Source organism: Trichosurus vulpecula, chromosome 6 (assembly GCF_011100635.1).
Source record: "Trichosurus vulpecula isolate mTriVul1 chromosome 6, mTriVul1.pri, whole genome shotgun sequence".
Taxonomy (NCBI): domain Eukaryota; kingdom Metazoa; phylum Chordata; class Mammalia; order Diprotodontia; family Phalangeridae; genus Trichosurus; species Trichosurus vulpecula.
The window spans coordinates 260,127,496-260,148,206 of record NC_050578.1 but is presented as its reverse complement, the minus strand read 5'-3'; the positions used below and the strand labels follow the sequence as shown (position 1 = coordinate 260,148,206).

General features: G+C 37.3%; 1 protein-coding gene and 2 pseudogenes across 1 annotated transcript; all 3 read left to right on the top strand.

Moving 5' to 3' along the window:
* Nucleotides 1-1,363: 1,363 nt before the first annotated feature.
* On the top strand, nucleotides 1,364-2,244 carry LOC118852929 (annotated as a pseudogene).
* A 2,951-nt stretch (nucleotides 2,245-5,195) lies between these two features.
* On the top strand, nucleotides 5,196-5,569 carry LOC118854980 (annotated as a pseudogene).
* Nucleotides 5,570-13,021: 7,452 nt separating this feature from the next.
* Nucleotides 13,022-13,918, top strand: LOC118852930 (vomeronasal type-1 receptor 1-like). Its single transcript, XM_036762658.1, has one exon. It carries the CDS (start codon nucleotides 13,022-13,024, stop codon nucleotides 13,916-13,918), a length of 897 nt encoding a protein of 298 aa, XP_036618553.1.
* Nucleotides 13,919-20,711: the final 6,793 nt, after the last annotated feature.

The window sequence follows — 20,711 nt, the reverse complement described above, 5'->3', positions numbered from 1 at the left end:
AGGACTCAAGCACAGAAATAAAACATTTAATATTCAGCATTTAGAGACAAATATTACCTTGTTCTGTAACTGTAAGAATTAGAAGCTAAAGGGGATATATCAACATATATAAAAGTATAACCCCATATATACACATGTATATGAATATGTATATACATATATGTATACTGGGATACCGGCAGGATTTTGATGATGAAAAATAAAATGCAAACATGTTTGTGTGTAAATATTAATGTGAATATTTTACATAGATACACATTTATGTGTGCATTTATCAAAATGGGCATAGATGTCATTTTCATAGAGATAATAATTTAACTACAGGAGATGAGGAGTTAATCAAGACAAATAACATAAAGAGGCAGCTAAATGTCCCAGTGAATAGAGCACTGAGCTTGGTATCAGGAAGACTCATACTCGTAAGTTCAAATCTGGCCTCAAACACCCTCTGTATGACCCTGGGAAAATCACTTAACACTGTTTGCCTTAGTTTCCTCATCTATAAAATTCACTGGGGAGAGAAATGGTCAACTACTCTGGTATCTTTGCCAAGAAATCCCCCTAATGGGATCACAGTCAGACATGGCTGAAAACTAATGAACAAGGGGAAAAAAAGTATAAAGAGAAAAGAAAAGAAAAATAAAGAGAGCCAAAGACAGAACTCTGAGAAAAACTTGAGGTTAGTGTTTCTGATGTGGATGGAGAAGCATCAAAAGATAGTGGAAAAGAACAATCAGGAATGTATGAATAGAACCAGGAGAGATCAGCATCATGATCCACACATATCTTCCTAGAGAAGACAGTGTGTCTGGGAAAAGAATGCAATTAATAATGTTAATGGCTGCAAAGAGGCAGAGGAAAAGGGAATATCAAGAAAAGGCAATTATATTTACTAGTTTAAAAAAAATTATTGGCAGTTTTTGAGACCTTGACTTCTGTGGATGACAATGTCAGAGCACAAGGGTCAGAGGGTTTAGAAGTATAAAAAGAAAGGAAGTAGAGTTATAGCCAAAGAACATCATTAAAAGTGTCCATTTACTTAAAAATACTTACAAATGTATTTAATGTGATAGCAAAGAATTGGAAACCAACTACATTCCCTTTCATTGGAAAATGGATAAACAGATTATAGGACATGAATATAATGAAAGGGAATTTCATCTATGAAGAGAAGTTTGGAATTCAATAGTTAATCACTACCCACCATCTGAGAAACTTTATTCTTTCTCATATGGGACCTCATGACCAGAAGTTCATGGAATTTCAATGAGAAAATCATAGTACGTAACAAGTATGATGTCATTTTTTTTCCTTAAGTCACATTGAATTTGAGACCCAATCATCTTCACAAGACAGCTAAGTAATGCTGACTTCTGATGAAATTTTGGGAATAGTATACCTGCAACTAACTGTAGTTGGATTCCTAGGAAACTGTATCCTCCTCTTCTTAAATGGCTTTAATTTTTTCATTGCTCATAGAACAAGACCTAAAAATCTAATTATCATCCATTTGGCATTTTCCAATGCCATGGTGCTGCTCTTTAGAGGAATGCCTAGTACAACAAGGCTTTGGAGAGTGAAATTAATCCTGGATGAGACTGGAATTAGATTTATAACATACTTGTAGAGATTAACCCGGGGCCTCTCCCTGAGTAGTACCTGCCTCTTGAGTGTCTTCCAGGCCATCACCATTAGTCCCAACAACTCCAAATGAGAGCAACAGATTGCATCATTCCATGCATTCTTCCTTGCTGGCTCTTCAATCTAATATCAGATCTGAATCTACTTCTATACCAAAGTGGTCCAAAGCATAGTATAAATACTAATTATGGATGTAACATGCAGTATGGGTTTATAGATATGTATAATAAGAACCATATAAAATTGGCAATCATGGCACTTGTCCAAGTTGCTATATTTGTGTTTCTCGTGACTTGCTATAGGGCCTATACAGTCTTAATCCTCTACAGACATAAGAAGCATGTCAATCATTTACATAGTAATAGCCTTTCCATAAAAATATCCACTGAAACCAGAGGCACCAAAGCTATTCTGATTCTAGTGGGTGCTTTTGTTTTGCTTAATATGTTCAGTCCCATTTTTATTTTGCATATGCTCTATTTTAAATACCCAAGTAATTGGATGATACATACTTCAATCTTTCTTTCTCTATGGTATCCAACAGTCAGCCCTTTTATTCTGATCAGCATTGATAACCATATTCCCAGGACTTGTGCTCATTAATAGATTGAAAAGGTACAAGGTCTTCATGACCCTATAATTCAGATCCATGCAAAAGACCTTATACAGGCATACAGACTTGGAATGTTTCAGCTGGAAGAAGCATTGAAGAATATCGAAGCCTATCACTCAACAGACTCCTGAAACTGAGCTTCAGGATCAATGAATTATGAATTAACACTTGCTTTCTCCACTCTAACCTCCTTTTTCATATTTGGCATTATATACCTTTCTACCTTCATTCAATTTTATCCACAGGTCTATCATATCTAACTTTTCTAAAATTCTATCTTCCATAATATCTTTTCTGTTTATTTTGTTGTTAGATGTATCATACTGTGAAAGGGGAAGGTTTTTACTTTATTTTAACTAGTATACTGAATGTTACTATTTCCTCCCGTAACTCACTTAACTTTAGAAATTTGGATGCTATACCATTTGGCGCATATATGTTTTGTATTGATATCACTTCAATATCTATGGTACCTTTTAGTAGGATGCAGTTTGCTTCCTTGTCTCTTTTGATTACATCTCTTTATTTTGCTTTGCTTTATCTGAGATCATTATTGCTACACCTGCTTTGTTTTTACTCAGCTGAACATAATATATTCTGTTCCAGCCTTCTACCATTACTCTATGTATGTCTCTCTGCTTCAAATATGTTTTTTTTTACTTTTTTTGGTAAACAATATATTGTAGGATTCTGGTTTTTAATCCACTCTGCTATCTGCTTTCATTTTAAGGGAGCATTCATGCCATTCACGTTCATGGTTATAATTATCTTTTATTTCCCTCCATCATATTTTCCACCTGTTCATACATTTCTCTCTCTCCTTTCACCCCATCACCCCTTACTGATGTTCTGCTTCTGCCCACTGCTTCTCTCAATCTCCCCTCCTATCAACACCCCCCGAATTTTTTGTCCCCTTCTCCTCCTACTTCTCTATAGATAAAGATATACTTCTATACCCAACTGAGTGTGTATGGTATTCCCTCTTTAAGTCAAACCTGATGAGATTAAGGTTCAAACAATGCTAACCCCCCCCCCACTTTCCCTCAACTGTAATAGGTCTTTTGTACCTCTGAATGTGATATAGTTTACTCCTTTCTACCTCTCCCTTCCCTTTTCTCCCAATTTCATCCTCTTTTTCACCTCCTACTTTTGATGTCATCCCATCAAAGTCAACATACACCCACATCCTCTGTCAATGCATATTCTTTTTTAATTATTTAAATTTTAATTTATAGAATAAAACAAGTATTTCCATAATAGAGTATAATTTTAAAAAAATGATTGCTCATAAAACTGCAAATCCATAAAGTACAACTTGCTACTCCTTTTAAATAAATAATAGAGTTATCACTTAAATTACCATTTCTTTTCTTCTTTCTCCCCGCCCTCCTGCCAAGATTGCTACCATTAAACACAAATGTATGTGTGCAGAGAGGGAGGAGTTGTACTAAGTGACCTATTAGAGATACAGTCCTTAAGCATTGCAAGTACCATCTTCCTGTGTCAGGATGTAAACTATTTGACCTTATTTTATAACTTATGTGTGTTTTTCTCTTTGCTGTTTACTTTTTATGTTTCTCTTGAGTCTTGCATTTGAAAAATTGAATTTTTGGTTTAGCTCTAGTCTTTTCATCAGGAGTGGTTCAGTTTCCTATTTCATTGAATGTTCATTTTTTCACTGAAATATTATGCTCAGTTTTTCTGGGTAGTTGATTCTTGGTTGTAATTCAACCTCCTTTTGCTTCCAGAATATCATATGTTAAGCTCTTTGATTCTTTAATGTAGAAGTTGCTAAATCCTGTGTAATCTTAACTGTGACCGGTTGATATTTGAATTAATTTTTTTTTCTGGATACTTGCAGTATTTTCTTCCTCACCTGAGAGTTGTGGAATTTGGCTGTAATGTTCCTGGGAGTTTTAATTTTAGGCTCTCTTTCAGGACATGATAGGTGGATTCTTTTGAGTACTATTTTACCCTCTGGTTCAAGGATATCAGGGTGGTTTTCTGTGATAATTTCTTTTAAAAATGATGTCAAGGGCTCTTTTTTTAAAATTACAGCTTTAAGGAAGTCTAATAATTTTCAAATTATCTCTTGTGGATCCATTTTCCAGATCAGTTGTTTTTCCAAAGAGGTATTTTACATTCTTCTGTTTTTCATTCTTCTGATTTTGATAACAAAAGACCAAATAAATATCATAAAATAACTCAATGTCAGGAAAAGAAATCTAATTTGCTTTAAAATAACCTCTCAATAAAAAGTTTTGGCTATGATACGTTTATAGGAGGATTCAATCAGACTTTTAAAGAGAAATTAGGACCCATAGCACACAAATTATTCTCAAAAACTGAGAGACAAGTACCTTACCAGATTAATTTGAAGAACAAATATGGTCTCAATCCTTTCTGAGGGAAGGATGAACCAGAGAAGAACTTTAGATCAATATCATTAATGAACATCAAATTTAAAAAAAAGCTAAATTAAATCCTTTCAAAGTCTACAGCAATTCATCCAAAAATTCATTTTTATGTGGGATGAAATTATTGTTTAACATTAGAAAAACCATCAATATATTTATTTAACAAAAGAACAGCTCCCTAAACCACAGGATTATCTAAATATACGCAGAAAACTTATTTGACAATGAACTACTGTCATTTCTCCTGTATGACTTACAAAGGACAGACATCGAGGGATCTTTTTTATATCATTAAAATTGCAAGCAAAAGTAAGCATTATTTCTACCCCATTTTACAATTGGAGAAAGTGAGGCAAACAGGTTAGATTATTTGCCTGTGGACACATGTTTATAAAGTTGCTAAAAACAGATTTAAACTCAGGTCTTCATTAGAGGCCTGGAATCCTATTGTTCTATCTACCCAGCTACAATAAATAGGAGATGTAAAAAGATTTCCTTTATGTAATGATGGCCCAGTTTGGATTATGCAACAAATTTATGCAATTTTGAAATTATTTTGTAGCTTCCTTGGGCAGCAAGTGAAATGTCTGGAATTCCTTGGTGTGGATTCTCAGAAGCAGGAAGAAAAATGGAAAGAAAAAGCAATAAAAGTGTTGGAAGCATGGTATGCAAGGCAAGATGAACAGCTACGAAAACAAAAGTAAATAACAGGGCAGCTGAAGAAGCTTTTGTAAATTATGATGAAGAGACTATTCCTGGCTCTGAGTGGGAACATGTGGCTCGGCTGTCTGACTTTAACCCCAAGTCTGGCAAGCAGGCCAAGGATGTGTCCTGCATGTACTCAGTCTGCATCTCCCTCAAGCAAGCCCTCCCCCCCCCTCCCGCCCTGGTTCACTAAAGGGAAGCCCAATGAAAACACTAGGATTGTAATATCTTAATCTTACTGAGCAAAGCTGTTCACAGTTATTGGATTAATTATGTTGGGGTTTTTTGGACCAAACCTCTTGTATTTAGAGTTGATCATTGTTTGTGATTGGATTTTTCTTCAACTCTTTTCTCCCTGGCGTTCCAAGTGGGAGGGAAGTGAGACCTTCAGGACGATAGCCTCTTGTTCTTTTGTGCATTGTCATTTTAAACTCTACTAATAATAAAATTCCCTTTCAAATAGAAAAAAACACAAGGTTTTTACTTCTGATACTTTTCACATTTCTCTTATCATTGCCTTTCTTGGCCAATTTTAAACATTTCTTTGGAGTATCTTATGGAATTCTTGTCTAGGACCTCTCAAATTGCTAGCCTAACCAAAAGTGATTCTATTTATGTTATAATTTCCTGAATTATAAGACTCAAAGCTCACACAACAGTTAACTGCAGGTGCCCTTCACCTTCAGCATAGAATGGTTATTCAGCAAAGAGAGAGGACTCAGCCTGGGTAAATTTAACCACCTACCTTTTACTTCACAAAGAAATTCATCTTAATAGCGGAGAAAGATGTGGTGGCTTATTTCTCACCAAATCTGAAGAGCCCAAATCCAAGAGGAAAGAATGTTTTATACCTACAGGTGATCTGGAAGATTCCTCAATATGGAATAAGGATACTAGTAAGTAAGGAGGAAAAGGACAAGAGAGGGATGATCATAGAAGGGAGGACATATTGGGGGAGGAGGTAATCAAAAGCAAGTACTTTTGAAAAGGGACTGGGTCAAGGGGGAAAATTGAATAAAGGAGGATGCATATAGGATGGAGGGAAATATAGTTAGTATTTTACAACATGACTGTTATGGAAGTGTTTTGCATAATGATACATGTGTGGCCTATGTTGAATTGCTTGCCTTCTCAAGAAGGGTAGATGAGGAAGGAAAAGGGAGAGAATTTGGAACTCAAAGTTCTAAAAACAAATTGGGAAAAGGAACATTGTGAACATTCCCAACCCCTCATAACCACAGTACGTTTCCTGATTTTTGTCCCACCTCTTGCCCCTCCTTTTCTGTAGCAGATGGAAGGTGGGACAATGTTGAAAAGAGTGGATCACCAATTCCTAATATGGAATCAGCTCTAGTTTGTCCTCAAGTTTAACTTGCCCTTTATTTTTTTTCCAGGTATAACAAACAGACCCAATTGTGTCAATTGGGTAAAAAAGACTGAGCTAGAACCAAGGGAGCACTTCAGCTAGAAGCCCAATCCACAGGGTTAAGTATACTTATTGCCTCTCCCTGGCAGTCACCTGACAGCCCCTCATTTCTTCTTCTACTCTCATCCAGACAAGAAAAGTTTCTCCCCACTGCTTATTGATGCTACACTAGAGATCTTAAATACTCAATAATCCGTGCAGAAAACTAGAAACACCTGCAACAAGAGTTAACTTTCTTTTAGTCTGGTCCCAGATAACCTAGACAGACAGTGCCATTTCTCTGCAGGTGACATGATAATTAGAGCCTTGGGAAGAAATGAGCTCAGACACAGCAGCATCAGTAACTGCAACACTGGTCCTTCCCTATATATGACACACACAGTCATACAAACACATATGCTCCCTCAAACACTGACTGCTGCTCTACATATTGACACAGACCAGCCTGGTAAGTCACTATGCCTTAGCACAGAGACAGAGATTGGTAGAACTAGAGGGAATCTTTAATTTAATGATTTTGTGCCTAGAGCCTAAGACAAGGTCTTACTGAATGCTAAAGAAATGAATCAGACTATCACAAAGCAAAACAGGCACATACCAATAACCCAGTCACTGTCCTAAGTGTACAGAGACAAAGAAAGGCAAAAAACATTCCCTGTTCTCAAGAAGTTCGTAGTCTAAAGGGATAGACAACATGCAAACAGCTAGGTACAAAAACAGTTATAGAGTAATTTCTACATATTATCATAGAAAAAGCATTTAGATTATAAATTACTTGGAAAGGCTTCTTCCAGAAATTGGGGCTTTGGCTAAGGAAGCTACAAGATCTAGGAGATGGTGATGAGGAAGGAGTTTACAAATGTAAGAGACTGAGTGATTCTGGGTAAAGGAATCCGATGTCCCTGGGTCTCTCTGGAGTAGACCTATAAACCCCTCCAAAATGATTCTGAAAAGGGATGAGACCTCACCTGCCATCTAGAACTGACAATGTACTGCTCCAGAGGTGGCTAAAGACTTCTCAACTCTTTCTGCTCTGCACTTCACCTAAGATGGGTCCAGTGAGTAGTTCAGGGTGAATTTTGTTAATATGAGTTTCTGCCCATTTAATATCCATATCAAATATCCATTTTGCCTAATTCCCTTTCCCAGCCACATACATACTAGGTCTTTGTTACAGTCTGATGAGAAGATGGCAATATTATTACTCACTCAAACCACAGCCTGAGGAAGAAGATTTCTGTCCTCTAAACCAGTCTATGTTAAAGAAATGGTTGTTTTATTTTGTAAGTTCAGAATAAAATAAATATTTTTTTAAAGGAAAAGGATAAAGTAAAGAATTCTTTCTTTGGAGTGAGAGGCACAAGGTTCAGCTTCTGGGCCATGTGCCTACTGACCATGGCGCTTTGGGTAAATCCCATTCCTTCTTTAGCCCTCAGTTTCATCATTTTATAAAATAAAAAAAGTAATGAATTGCACTAGTTAAGTTCAAATGTCCATTCCCATTCTAGATATGATATATTGGTCTCTTCACATGTTGGGAAAGATTCTGGGGTTCTGTTCCTGGCTAACATATACAAGAGCCCTCAGTAATGCATATTACCCACCTAATACTTTCAAGGTTGAGAGATTGTAGAATCTGAAGGTTTCTTGAGTTTCTGCTTCATTTTTCTTAAGAAGGAAGTAGAAGAGCTAGCCAGGCAGGAGGGATTGGCTAACAGAGGTGATAGCTGAGAGGAGGACTGGTTAAGAAATCACTTCATATTTGTTTTTAAAAACTTTGTAATGTTGAGATTAAATGTGTTTTAAAATTAATTGCTAACAAACTCTTAGATTTTTTATAACTCTTACTCCTTCAAGTAGGAAACAGGGACTTAATTATATGTTAGTGTCTTCTCTTATGGGATAAAATTGTATAACTCATATTCACAAAAAGCTCAGTGCTTGCAAATATAGGAGGGAAGAATAGGAACAGCAATTAAACATTCCTGGGGGAAACAGTCAAGGGGAAGGCCTCCATCTAAGTTGAAAATATCATTCAAAGAACATTTCTTAAACATCCACTGTATGTCAAGATCTATGCTAAGAACCAGGGATCAAAAGAAAGACAAAAGACACTATCTGCTCTCTCTTAAGCTCACAGTATAATGGTGGAGGCCACATGTAAATAACTGTGGACAAATGAGTTATTTCCAGGATCAGTTGGTAATATTAACAGAGGGAAAATACTACCATCAGAGAGGACAGGGAAATCCTTTTTGGAAAAGACAGCATTTTAGCTGAGGCTTGCAAGAAGCTAGGGAAGTCAGGAAACAGAGATGGAGATTGAAAGCATGCTAGACATTTGGGGACAGAGAGTAAAAATCAATGGATTCCAGAGATTCATTATCTTGTTCAAGGAACAGCAAGATGGCCAGTTCCACTGGATCACAGAATACATAGTTGGGAATAAAGTTTAAGAAAGCTTGAAAAAGTAGGAATCGGCCAGGTTAGAAAGAGCTTTGAATCCAAAAATGGCATTTTATATTTGTATGTGAATATAATAGGGAGTAATTATAGTTTCCTTAAAAAAGCTGTTGACATGATTATACCAGGACTTCAAGATGACCTTGACAGATGAATGGAGAATGGAGTGAAGTGGGGAGGGACATCAGTCAGGGAAATTTTTCTGACCTGCTCAAGTGTGGTAGCAGCGTCAGAAGAGAGAAAAAAACATATCTAAGACATGATACAAAAGTAAAATTGACAGGATTTGGACAAAAATGGACATATGGGTGTGGGGAAAAGAAAAAATGAGTAGTCAAAGATGACATATAATCTTAAGTAAGATGGTGGCCACCTAAACAGTAACAAGGAAGTTTGAAAGAGAGAAGGGTTTGAAAATAAAGATAATGTGTTAAGTTTCAGAAATGATACATTTACAACATCTATGGGACATTCATTTTGAGAGATAGAATACTCAGTTGTATATGTAATAATGGAGGTCAGGAGAGAGGATGGGTCTGGATAAATTGATTTTAGAATCAGCATAGAGATGATACTTGAATCTACGGAAAGCTAAAGATTTCTGCAAGTAAAATAGTACAGAGGAAGAACCAAAGATGTCACAAAAAAGAAACCTGGGAGACACACATCCACCACACATTGTAGTTTGTGATGTAGATTTTTTAAATTTTTTTTATTTTAATTTATGGAATAAAACAACCATTTCTATAACATAGGACAATAAAAAGATGATTGTATAGGAAACTGCAAATCTACTATACACAACTTGCTATTCCTTTCAACTATACAACAAAATTGTCATGTAAATTTCTTCTTTTTTCTTCCCTTCCACCATCCACCCTCCGCCCTGAAGATGGTTACCATTAGACACAAATAGATATATATGTAAAATTGTTCTATATATAATTCTATTCATAAGTTCTTTCTCTGGATGAAGATAGTATCTTTTTCATATGTCCTTTATAGTTAATTTGGGTATTTATAATAATCAAAATTACTTATTTGCTCAGTCATTCTTAAAACAATATTGCTGTTATGGGATAAAATGATCACTTGGTTCTGCTCATTTCCCTTTTCATTATTTCCTGAGGTAGATTAAGATCCAGAAAAGGAAAAGGAGCAGGGAGTTTTGAAAAAGGCAAATATATTTACCAGTTGAGAGATCATTGCCAACTTTGGAGAGACTGGCTTCAGCTGAATGATGAAGTCAGAGTACAAGTGTCAGAGGGTTTAGAAAGGTGAGAACAGAAGTAGAGTTATTATAGAGAAGAAAATCATTAATGAAAAGTTTCCATTTCTTCAAAAATACTTTTAGACACACTTAATGTGATAGCAAAGATTTGGAAAACAATTATATACCTTTTTTTATATACCTATGATTGACCTTATTATTCCACCAAATCTATTTCTCCATAGTTAAAAATATCTCTTCATTGTCAAATCTAATGGCCTTTTCTCAGTCCTCATTCTCTTTTACCTCTCTACAGCCTTTGACACTTTTGCTCACTGTCTCCTCCTTGACACTCTTTTCTCTCTAGGTTCCCAGGATACCACTCTCTTAATTTTCATGCTACCTATCTGCATGATCCTTCTCTCTCTTCCTTTCGTTGATTCTCCTCCAAATCATATCCTCTAGCTGAAGATGTCCCTCAAGGTTATGAACTGGGCCTTCTTCTCCTCTATTCTATTTCACTTGGGGATCTCATTAGCTCCCATGGATTTAATTTCTTTCTCTTTCCCAAATGATCCTCAAATCTACTTATCCTGGTCTTATTCCTCTGCTCACCTCTAATCAATTGCCTTCCAGAATCTCAAACTGGATCTTCAGCAGTGTAATGTTAATGGGATATAAGATCTCGCCTGTTCTTTAATAGGCTTTACATGGAGTCCTCACACAGAGCCAATTAGGCTCTGGGTCACAGAGATTTCCATACCTTTTCAATTAAGTGCTGATTTTCAAGCTTTTCAGCACTAAGCCAATCAAGTGCCAAGTCTTAGACTGGAAACAGTAAATATTGTATTATTTGGCAAGAGAGAAGCATGTGGAGGGAGAAGCAGGCAGAGAGAGAAACAGGTGGAGGGAGGATCTTGTCTAGAGGAACTTAAAGAAAGCTTAAGAAGTCCAAGTTGCCTGGAATGGTGATGACTACCTAGCTAAATCTCACCTTCTGGTATCTTAATAGTGATGTTCCAAATAAATAATTGGGTTTTGTCTTAGAGGAAGAGAGCTGATTATATTTTGTGAACCAGTCCTGGAAATACATACGCATATTCATATGAGCTGCTACAAGTATCACATTGGCGTTACAAGCAGTCCTCTGGCTATGTGTAAAATTGAACTACTTATCTTTCCCCTACAATTTTTGCACTTCCTTCTATTTTCCCTATTACTCTAGTGGGCAACACCACACTCTCAATCCCTCATGCTCAGAATTTAGGAAAATCCTGGATACCTTGCTGTCTCTCTACCTCCTACATCCAATCTGTTGCCAAAGCCTGTCAATTTCACCTTTACAACACCTTTAGAATAAGCCCTCTCCTTTCCTCGTATTTTTCTACCACTTTAAGGTAGTCTCTATGCCTCACGCCTGGATTATTGAAGTAGCCTGCTGTTGGCTCTGCCTATCCAATCCATCCCCTATTTAGCCACTAAAGTGATTTTCTAAAAGCTGTGGTCTGATTTTGTCATTCCCCCTACTCCATAAACCTTTGTGGCTTCTTCTTGCCTCCAGGAACAAATACAAGGTTCTCAGTTTGGCATTTGAAGTCTTTCATAACTTAGCCCTCTCCTACCATTCTAGTCTTCTTACAACATATTCCCTGACATATATTCTTCAGTATAGTGACAATGGTCTCCTGGTTTTTCCATGAACAAGATTCTTCATCACTCAGCTCCAGGCATTTTCCCTAGCTGTTCTCCATGGCTAGTGTGCTATTTATGCTCTGCTTGAATGATTGACCTACATGGCTTCCATTACGTCCCCACTAACATCCTACCATCTTGGCCTAGCAATATCACATTTAAAACTATATTACAAAGGAGCATTCATGAAAACAATCTGGTATAGGCTATGAAATAGAGTAATAGATCAGGCAAATAGATTAGGTATAAAATATACAGTAGTAAATTGCCATAGTAATCTAGTGTTCGATAAATCCAAAGGTCCAAACTTTCAGGATAAGAGTTCAGTATTTGGCAAAAGTTCCTGAGAATAGTCTATAAACTTTTGTTTAAAACAACTGAAAATCATCTGAAAATCTGCAGAGGGGTTTTATCTGTTACTCCCATCGGCTTTTTCCTCATTGAATCATGTTCTTGAAGCCTGGGACTTAGGTCAAAGAAAAGATGTCTATAAACTAATCTTTCTGTTTATCTAAACCAGATTCTGAGACCACTTCAAAATAAAAATGAAAACCTTATGCTTACAAAGAAAAAATTGTTCCTGGTCAACCAGGCCCAATACGCTGTTCATTGTACCAAGTTTCCAGGACATCTTCAGACACAGGAAAATATAGAATTACAGAATATTTTCATCTAAGAAGGGAATTTTTGAGTTCAGTAGTAAAGCACTAACCACTGTCTGAGAAATTTTATTGCTCCTCATATGGGAGATCAGAAAGTCACGGAAATTCAGTGGAAAAATTTTACTATGTAACAAGCATAATTTCATGTTTTATTCATAGGTCCCAGATCATCTTCACAAGACATCTAAAGAAATGCTGACTTTTGATGAAATTCTGGGGATAGTATACCTTCAACCAACTGTAGTTGGATTCCTAGGGAACTGTATCCTCCTCTTCCTAAATGGCTTTAATTTCCTCCTTGTTCGGAGAACAAGACCTAAAAACCTAATTTTCATCCATTTGGCCTTTTCCAATGCCATGGTGCTTCTCTTTAGGGGAATGCCTACTATAGCAAGACTTTGGAGGGTGAGATGTCTCCTGGATGAAACTGGGATTAAAATCATAACATACATGCAGACACTAAGCCGGAGCCTCTCTTTGTGTAGCACCTGCCTCTTGAGTGCCTTCCAGGCCATCACCATTAGTCCCAACAACTCCATATGGGCACAGCTCAAAATGAGAGCACCAAAGTGCATCATTCCATGCATTATTCTTTGCTGGAACTTCAATATACTGTTAGGTATCATTATACCTCTATACCAAATTGGTCCAAAGAATAGCACAGACAGTAAATATGGATGCAACACTGGGTATAGATCTATAGATGTATTTAATAACAAATATATAAAAGTTGCAATCATAAAATGTGTTCATGATATTTTGTTTGTGTTCCTCATGACCTCTTCTAGTGTCCATATGGTCTTAATCCTATACAGACACAAGAGGAATGTCAATCATATTCATAATAATAGCTCCTCTTTAAAAACACTGCCTGAAACCAGAGCAACAAAAGCTATCCTGCTTCTAGTTGCCACCTTTCTTTTGTTTAATATATTCAGTCCCATTTTGATTTTGTACATGCTCTATTTCAAATACATAAACAATTGGATGATACATACCTCAGCCTTTCTCTCTCTATGGTATCCAACACTCAGTCCTTTTATTCTCATCAGCATTAATAACCAGATCCCCAGGACTCATACTCATTGATAATTTGAGCATCTACGAGTCTCCATAACCCTGTAATGTGGATTCACAAAGAATACTTATACAGGCCTAAAGACTCATAACATTTCAGTTAGATGGAACACTGAAGAACATCTAAACCAGTCATTCAACAGATTCCTCAAACTGAGGTAAAGGGTCAATGAATTATAAAGAATCATTTGCTTTCTCAACTCTAACATCCTTTCCATATTTAGCAGTTCTATGAAAAACTGCAAAGCACCTGAATGCATCCTAAAAATATAGTCATTTTTGGGGCAGCTAGGTGGTACAGTGAGTAGAGCGCCAGCCCTGAAGTCAGGAGGACCTGAGTTCAAATCCGGTCTCAGACACTTGACATATATACTAGCTGTGTGACCTTGGGCAAGTCACTTAACCCCAATTGCCCTGCCAAAAAAATAATCATTATTCTAGGCTGGGATTGGGGGAATTTTTTAGGCTTTCTTTATACCAAATCCTTTCCCTTTAAATTCCATTTCACTCCTCCTTTTCAAGCCATGTCATTTCCAGCAAGCCATGTCAGGAAACACCATTGCTGGTAATTACAAATAGTAATAATAATGATAATTTGCAGTTCCATGGGGAACTAAGAACAAAGCTAAGGAGGCTGAGGTAGCCCCAAAAACGTTTCCTGTAAATAGGCTCAGCTTAAAAAGATGACAAGAATATATTTGTTAAGTGTTTTGGTAATCTCATGAGAGTTCCTTTAGACAACCAAGAGTAGGGGAGGGAGGTGTGTGTGTGTGTGTGTTTGTGTATGTGTGTGTGTGTGTGTGTGTGTGTGTGTGTGTGTCCTCAAAGGTATATACTACAGATAGAAAGTAAAAAGTATACTGAAAAATGAGACACCTAGGATTTTGGGGAAAAAAATTCCTTGAAGTCAACAAAGTATAAAACCCATTATCTCAAGTGCTTATAGAGAAAGGCCTACAAGTTAGTCAACAAATAGGAACTAGAGATTCTATTAAGCAAAAATGATCTCTTAGTTGCCAAGTACAATGGCCTTTTCTCAATCCTCATTCTCCTTGTCCTCTTTGCAGCCTTTGACACCATTGATCACTCTCCCCTCCATGACACTCTCTTCTCTCCTAGGTATCCTGCCATGTATCTGCATGAAATCTCCCTCCTTTGATGGATTCTCCTCCAAATCATATCCTCTAAATGGAGATGTCCCTCAGGGTTACCACCTGGGTACTTTTCTCTTCTCCCACTATATTACTTCATGTGATGATCTCAATGGCTCCCATAGATTGAACTAACTTCTCTATGCTAATGATTCTCAATTCTAACTCCCCTGATCCCATCTCACTGCTAACCTCTAATCTTACATCTTCAACTGCCTTCCAGATATCTCTTTTTTCAATTAATTAATTTAATTTAATTCATATATTTAGTTTTCGCCGTTGATTTTCACAAGAGTTTGAATTACTAATTTTCTCCCCATTTCTACCCTCCCCCCACTCCAAGATGGCATATATTCTGGTTGCCCCATTCCCCAGTCAGCCCTCCCTTCTATCACTGCACTCTCCTCTGATTCCCTCTTCCCTTACTTCCTTGTAGGGCAAGACAAATTTCTACACCCCACTGCCTTTGTATCTTCTTTCCCAGTTGCATGCAAAAACTTTTTTTTGAACATCAGTTTTTAAAACTTTGAGTTCCAAATTCTCTCCCTTCTTCCCTCTCCACCCACTCTCCCTAAGAAGGCAAGCAATTCAACATAGGCCACATGTATTTCATTATGTAAAACCCTTCCACAATACTCGTGAAAGACTAGCTATATTTTGCTCCTTCATATCCTATCCACCTTTATTCAATTTTTTCCCTTTTCAAAAATGTTTGTTTTTGATTACCTCCTCTCCCTACCTGCCCTCCCTTCTGTCGTCCCCCCATTTTTATCTTCTTCCTCCTTCTTGCCTGTGGGGTAAGATACCAAATTGAGAGTGTATGTTATTACCTCCTCAGGTGAAATCCGATGAGAGCAAGATTCACTCATTCCCCCTCACCTGCCCCCTCTTCCCTTCCAAAAGGACTGCATTTGATTTTATTTTTTTAGATAACAACCCTTCATATTCAACTCACCCTGTGCCCATTGTGTATATATATATTTGGACCTCCTTTTCCACTTGGCTAATTCTGTCTTTCAAGGCATTCTTCTCCTCATTGGCTTTTCAGAGCTTTTTTTGCCATTTGAATTACTCTATTTTTTAAGGTGTTATTTTCTTCAGTATTTTTTTGGGTCTGCTTCACTCATTGACTTTTTTTATGGTTTTCTCGCATCATTCTCCTTTCTTTTCCCAATATTTCCTCTACTTCTCTAACTTGCTTTTCCAAATCCTTTTTGAGCTCTTTCATGGCCTCAGACCATTTCATGTTTTTCCCGGAGACTTTTGATGTATGCTCTTTGACTTTGTTGATTTCTTCAGGCTGTATGTTTTGGTCTTCTTTGTAATCAGAAAAAGATTCCAAAGTCTGAGAGTGAATTTGAGTCTTTTTTCAATGCCTGGACACGTTTCCAGCCAACTACTTGACCCTTGAGTTTTTCATCGGGAGTTTGATTTCTTGTGGGATAGAGAGTACTTAGTTTCAAGCTTGATGGGATGTGCTGTAGTTTCCAGAGCTATTTCTACAAAGCCAGCTGTGCCACACCAGTGCTCCTCCTCCCCCAAGAACAGCCAACCTGGACCGGACTCAGATCTTAAGCAGGCTCTGCACTCCTGCTCTCATCTGCCACTTAATTCCTCCCGCCAGGTGGGACTGGGGCTAGAAGCAACTGCACCTGTAGTTCTGCAGCTCCACCACTCCCACTGCCCCTGGGCCTGTGGCCAAACCCATAAACTCCTTTCACTCTGTCCCCCGCAGCTTTTCCCACTAACCTTCTCAATTGTCTTTGGTGTTCGTGGTTAAGAAGTCTAGTAACTGCCACAGCTCACTGATTCATGGCACTAGTGCCTGTTCCGCCCAGCTCCTGGTCTGGTTGGTCCTGCCGCCTCCCATGCTGAGCTGTGCTCCACTCCACTCCCAGCTCTCAGCGTGACAGACCTTACCCAGTGACCATCCAGGCTGTGCTGGGCTGGATCCCTGCTTCCCTTTGCTATTTCATGGATTCTACAGTTCTTCTCTGTTGTCTGTGCTGTTTGTGGGTTGAGAAGTCTGGTAACTTCCACAGCTCACTGATTCAGTACCCTAGGGCCTTATCTGCTGGGCTCCCAGTCTGGTCGGTCCAGGGGCAGCTCACACTGGGCTATGCTCCACTCCATTCCCACTTCTGTGTGATAGACCTTACCCAGAGACCAGCCAGGCTATCCTGGGCAGAGCCCTCCTTCCTTCTGCTATTTTGTGGGTTTTGCAATTCTAGAATTTATTTAGAGCCATTTTTATAGGTTCTTGGAGGGACCTGGTGGGGGAACTCATGCAAGTCCCTGCTTTCCAGCCGCCATCTTGGCTACACCACCCCCCTTCCAGATATCTTAAACTGGATGTTCAGTAGATATCTGAAGTACAATATGTGAAAATGGAACTCCTTATCTTTCCCTTAAAATGTTCACCCTCCCCTACCTCCTCTATTACTGTGGGTGGTTAATGCATATTCCCATTGCCTCATTCTCAAAATTTAAGAGAAATCCTGGATTTCTTGGTGTCTTTTACAGTTTTATACCAATTTCTTGCCAAGAATGGCACATTTCTCCCTTGTATGTCTTGGTTACACCCCTTTCTTTACTATGACTCTTCAAAAACATTACAGTAGTCCCTCTTCATCTCCTGCCAGGATCATTGCAATAGCCTGCTGTTGGATCTGCCTATCTCAAGTGTCTCCCCACTCCAATCCATTCTCCATTCAACCACTAAAGTCCTTTTCTAAAAGCTATGGTCTGATCATCTCAGTTTCCTTACTCATTATACCATTGTGGCTTCTTATATTCTCAGGAAAAAAAAGACAAGATTCTCTGTTTGGCATTTAAAGTTCTTCATGACTAACCCCCTCCTACCTTTCTAGTCGTCTTGCAGCATCTTCAATCCAGTGACACTGACCTTCCTGTCTTTCCCCAAGCAAGACACTTTGTCACTCAGCTCCCAGCATTTTCCATAGAATATCTCCATGCCTGGAGTGTTTTCCATTCTCTGCTTGAATTGCTGAAGTCTGTAATTTTCTTTAAATCCCAATTAAAATCCCAGGTTCTTGCCCTAGCCTTCAAGATTTAAATCTATATTACAAAGCAGTAATCATGAAAACAATCTGGTACTGGCTTGGAAACAGAGTAGTAGATCAGTGGAATTGATTAGGTAAACAATATATGGTGGTAAATGAATGATAATCCCCAAAATTCAAGATTTTGGGGGCAAGAACTCATTTTTCTCAAAAATTGCTGGGAAAACTGGAATGCAATTTAGAAGAAATTAGATATCATCCAATATCTTATCTGGCTTAAAAGGGGTATGGTTTTTAAAAAAAGGGTGATATCATAAGGAAAACAAGGAAGCTAGGAGCAATTTTCTAGTCAGATTTATAGATAAGGAAGGAATTTATGACCAAAAAGGAGATAGAGATGATCACTAATAGCAAACTGATAGTTTTAATTACATGAAATTAAAAATTTTTACACAAACAAAACCAATTTTTCCAAGTTTAGAAGGATAACAAAAAACAAAGAAATTTTTTTTTTCTGATAAAGACTTCATTTTTCAAATACAGAGCAAACTGAAAGAAATTAATGAATATAAGACTCATTCCCCAAATTATCATCAAGGGATATGAACAGGCAATTTTCAGAAGACAAAATCATAGTACTCCAGAGTCACATGAAAAAAGCATGCTCCTAATTACTATTGATTACAGAAATGCACATTGAAACAATTCAACTTACACTTCACACCTACCAGAATGGGTAACCTGATAGAAAAGAAAAAGAACAATTGCTGGAGGGGGTGTGGAAATAATTCAACACCAATGTGCTGGTGGTGTGATCTGGTGTGATCTGGGCCAACCATTCTCAAAAGGAATTGCGAGTTATATGCAAAGGACATTTAATTGGTACATACTCTTTATCCTAACAATGCCACTATGAGGTCTATTTTCCAAAGAGATCAAGAAAATCAGAAAAGAACCTATATGTGCAAAATATTTAGAGCAGTTCTTTTTCCCATGGCAAATAATTGGAAAATGGGGGGATGCCCATCAATTGGGGAATGGCTAAAGAAGTTGTAAGTAATGTTGTTGGAATATTATTAAAGCATAGGAAAAGATAATTGGCATGATTACAAAAAAACCTAAGGAAAATGTATTAACTGATACAAAGTGATGTGAGCAGAACCTGTAACTAATTGTACAGCGTTTCAATAATAACAGTGATGAAAACTCTGAAAGACTTGGCTACTCTGATCAAGACAATGATCCAAGGCAATTTCAAAGGACTCGTCATGGAAAATGCTATCCAGGCTGAGGAAGAGAATAGATGAAGTCTGATCACAGGTTGAAGAATTTTTTTTTACATTATTTTTCTTGCTTTTTTAAAACATGGCTAATATAGAAATATTTTTCATGATTTCACATGTATAATTCCTATGACATTGTATGTCATCTCAATGGCTGGGAGTGGGATAGGAAGGAAGGAAAGAATTCAGAACTTATTTTTTTAAATGTATTATTAAAATAAATAATTTTATATTAAAATATTTAAATATTTTAAATATTTTAAAGAAATAAAAAATCTACATTCTGTAGGAGGCTTTCTCCAACCTTTTTAATTCAAATACTTTCTTTCTGTTGATTATTTCCTATTTGTCTTATATATAGCTTGCTTTTTATATATTCATTTGCATGTTATCTCCCCTATTATATTGAAAGTTTCTTGAGGCCAAGAACTGCCTGTTGCTGTTCAGCACAGTGACTCACAGTCAGTAGGGCCTTACTAAAAGTAGATTGATTGATTGACCATGGCCCTGATGGGAATAATTTATTAAAGGGGGAAAAAGACAGTCCCTGCTTTCAAAAAATTACAATCTAACAAAAAGCGACAAAACATACTCATAAAAAGGTTAAAGCTAGGGAATAGGACTGGGATCTATCATGAAGGCTTGATGAACAAATCCAAAGAATTTGAAAAGAAGTTTAGCTTTTGGGAATGGGGAAAGGACTATACTGATCCCCTTTCTTAAGTAGAGACCCTGAACCTATGGCCCTTCATCTATTCAGAGAATCCAAACACAAGGGCTAAGGATACTGAAGTGATGTACCAGACATAATCAGTCTTGAGGAAAAAGAGGAATTGCCAATGATGAGTTTGCTGGGGGGAAAATGCATGATGAGGAAGTCCAGAGAAGCCCAAAAGCAGCATAGTTATTGGAAAATGGGGAAAAGTCTATAGTGAGTTCCTTTCTTAAATAAATGCTCTGGATCTCATGACCCTGCCATGTAGTCAGAGATTAGAATTAGAGGAGCAAAGGGTGCTAATAAATGAGTGCCTGGCAGATTCAGTCTTTCAGCCCTTTCATGAGATTTGCAAATGGTGAATATCCTGGAGAATAACACATGATGAAAAGGTCAGAAAGCAGAAGTAGGTGAGGATTAGGGGAAGTAGTTCAAAAGCCTCCCATGATAGCTTGGTCAACTTTTAATGAAATAATTCAATCAATCTGATATATTTGAAACTCTCTCTACTAAAAGCAAAACAAATAATAACTTCTTCGCTTCATTTAGTAATTTTATTTTCCTGAAAGATGGAGGAAAAATAAAACACAAAGACAGGTTATGCTCTAAATTGGTTTCCTCATTTAGGAAAAT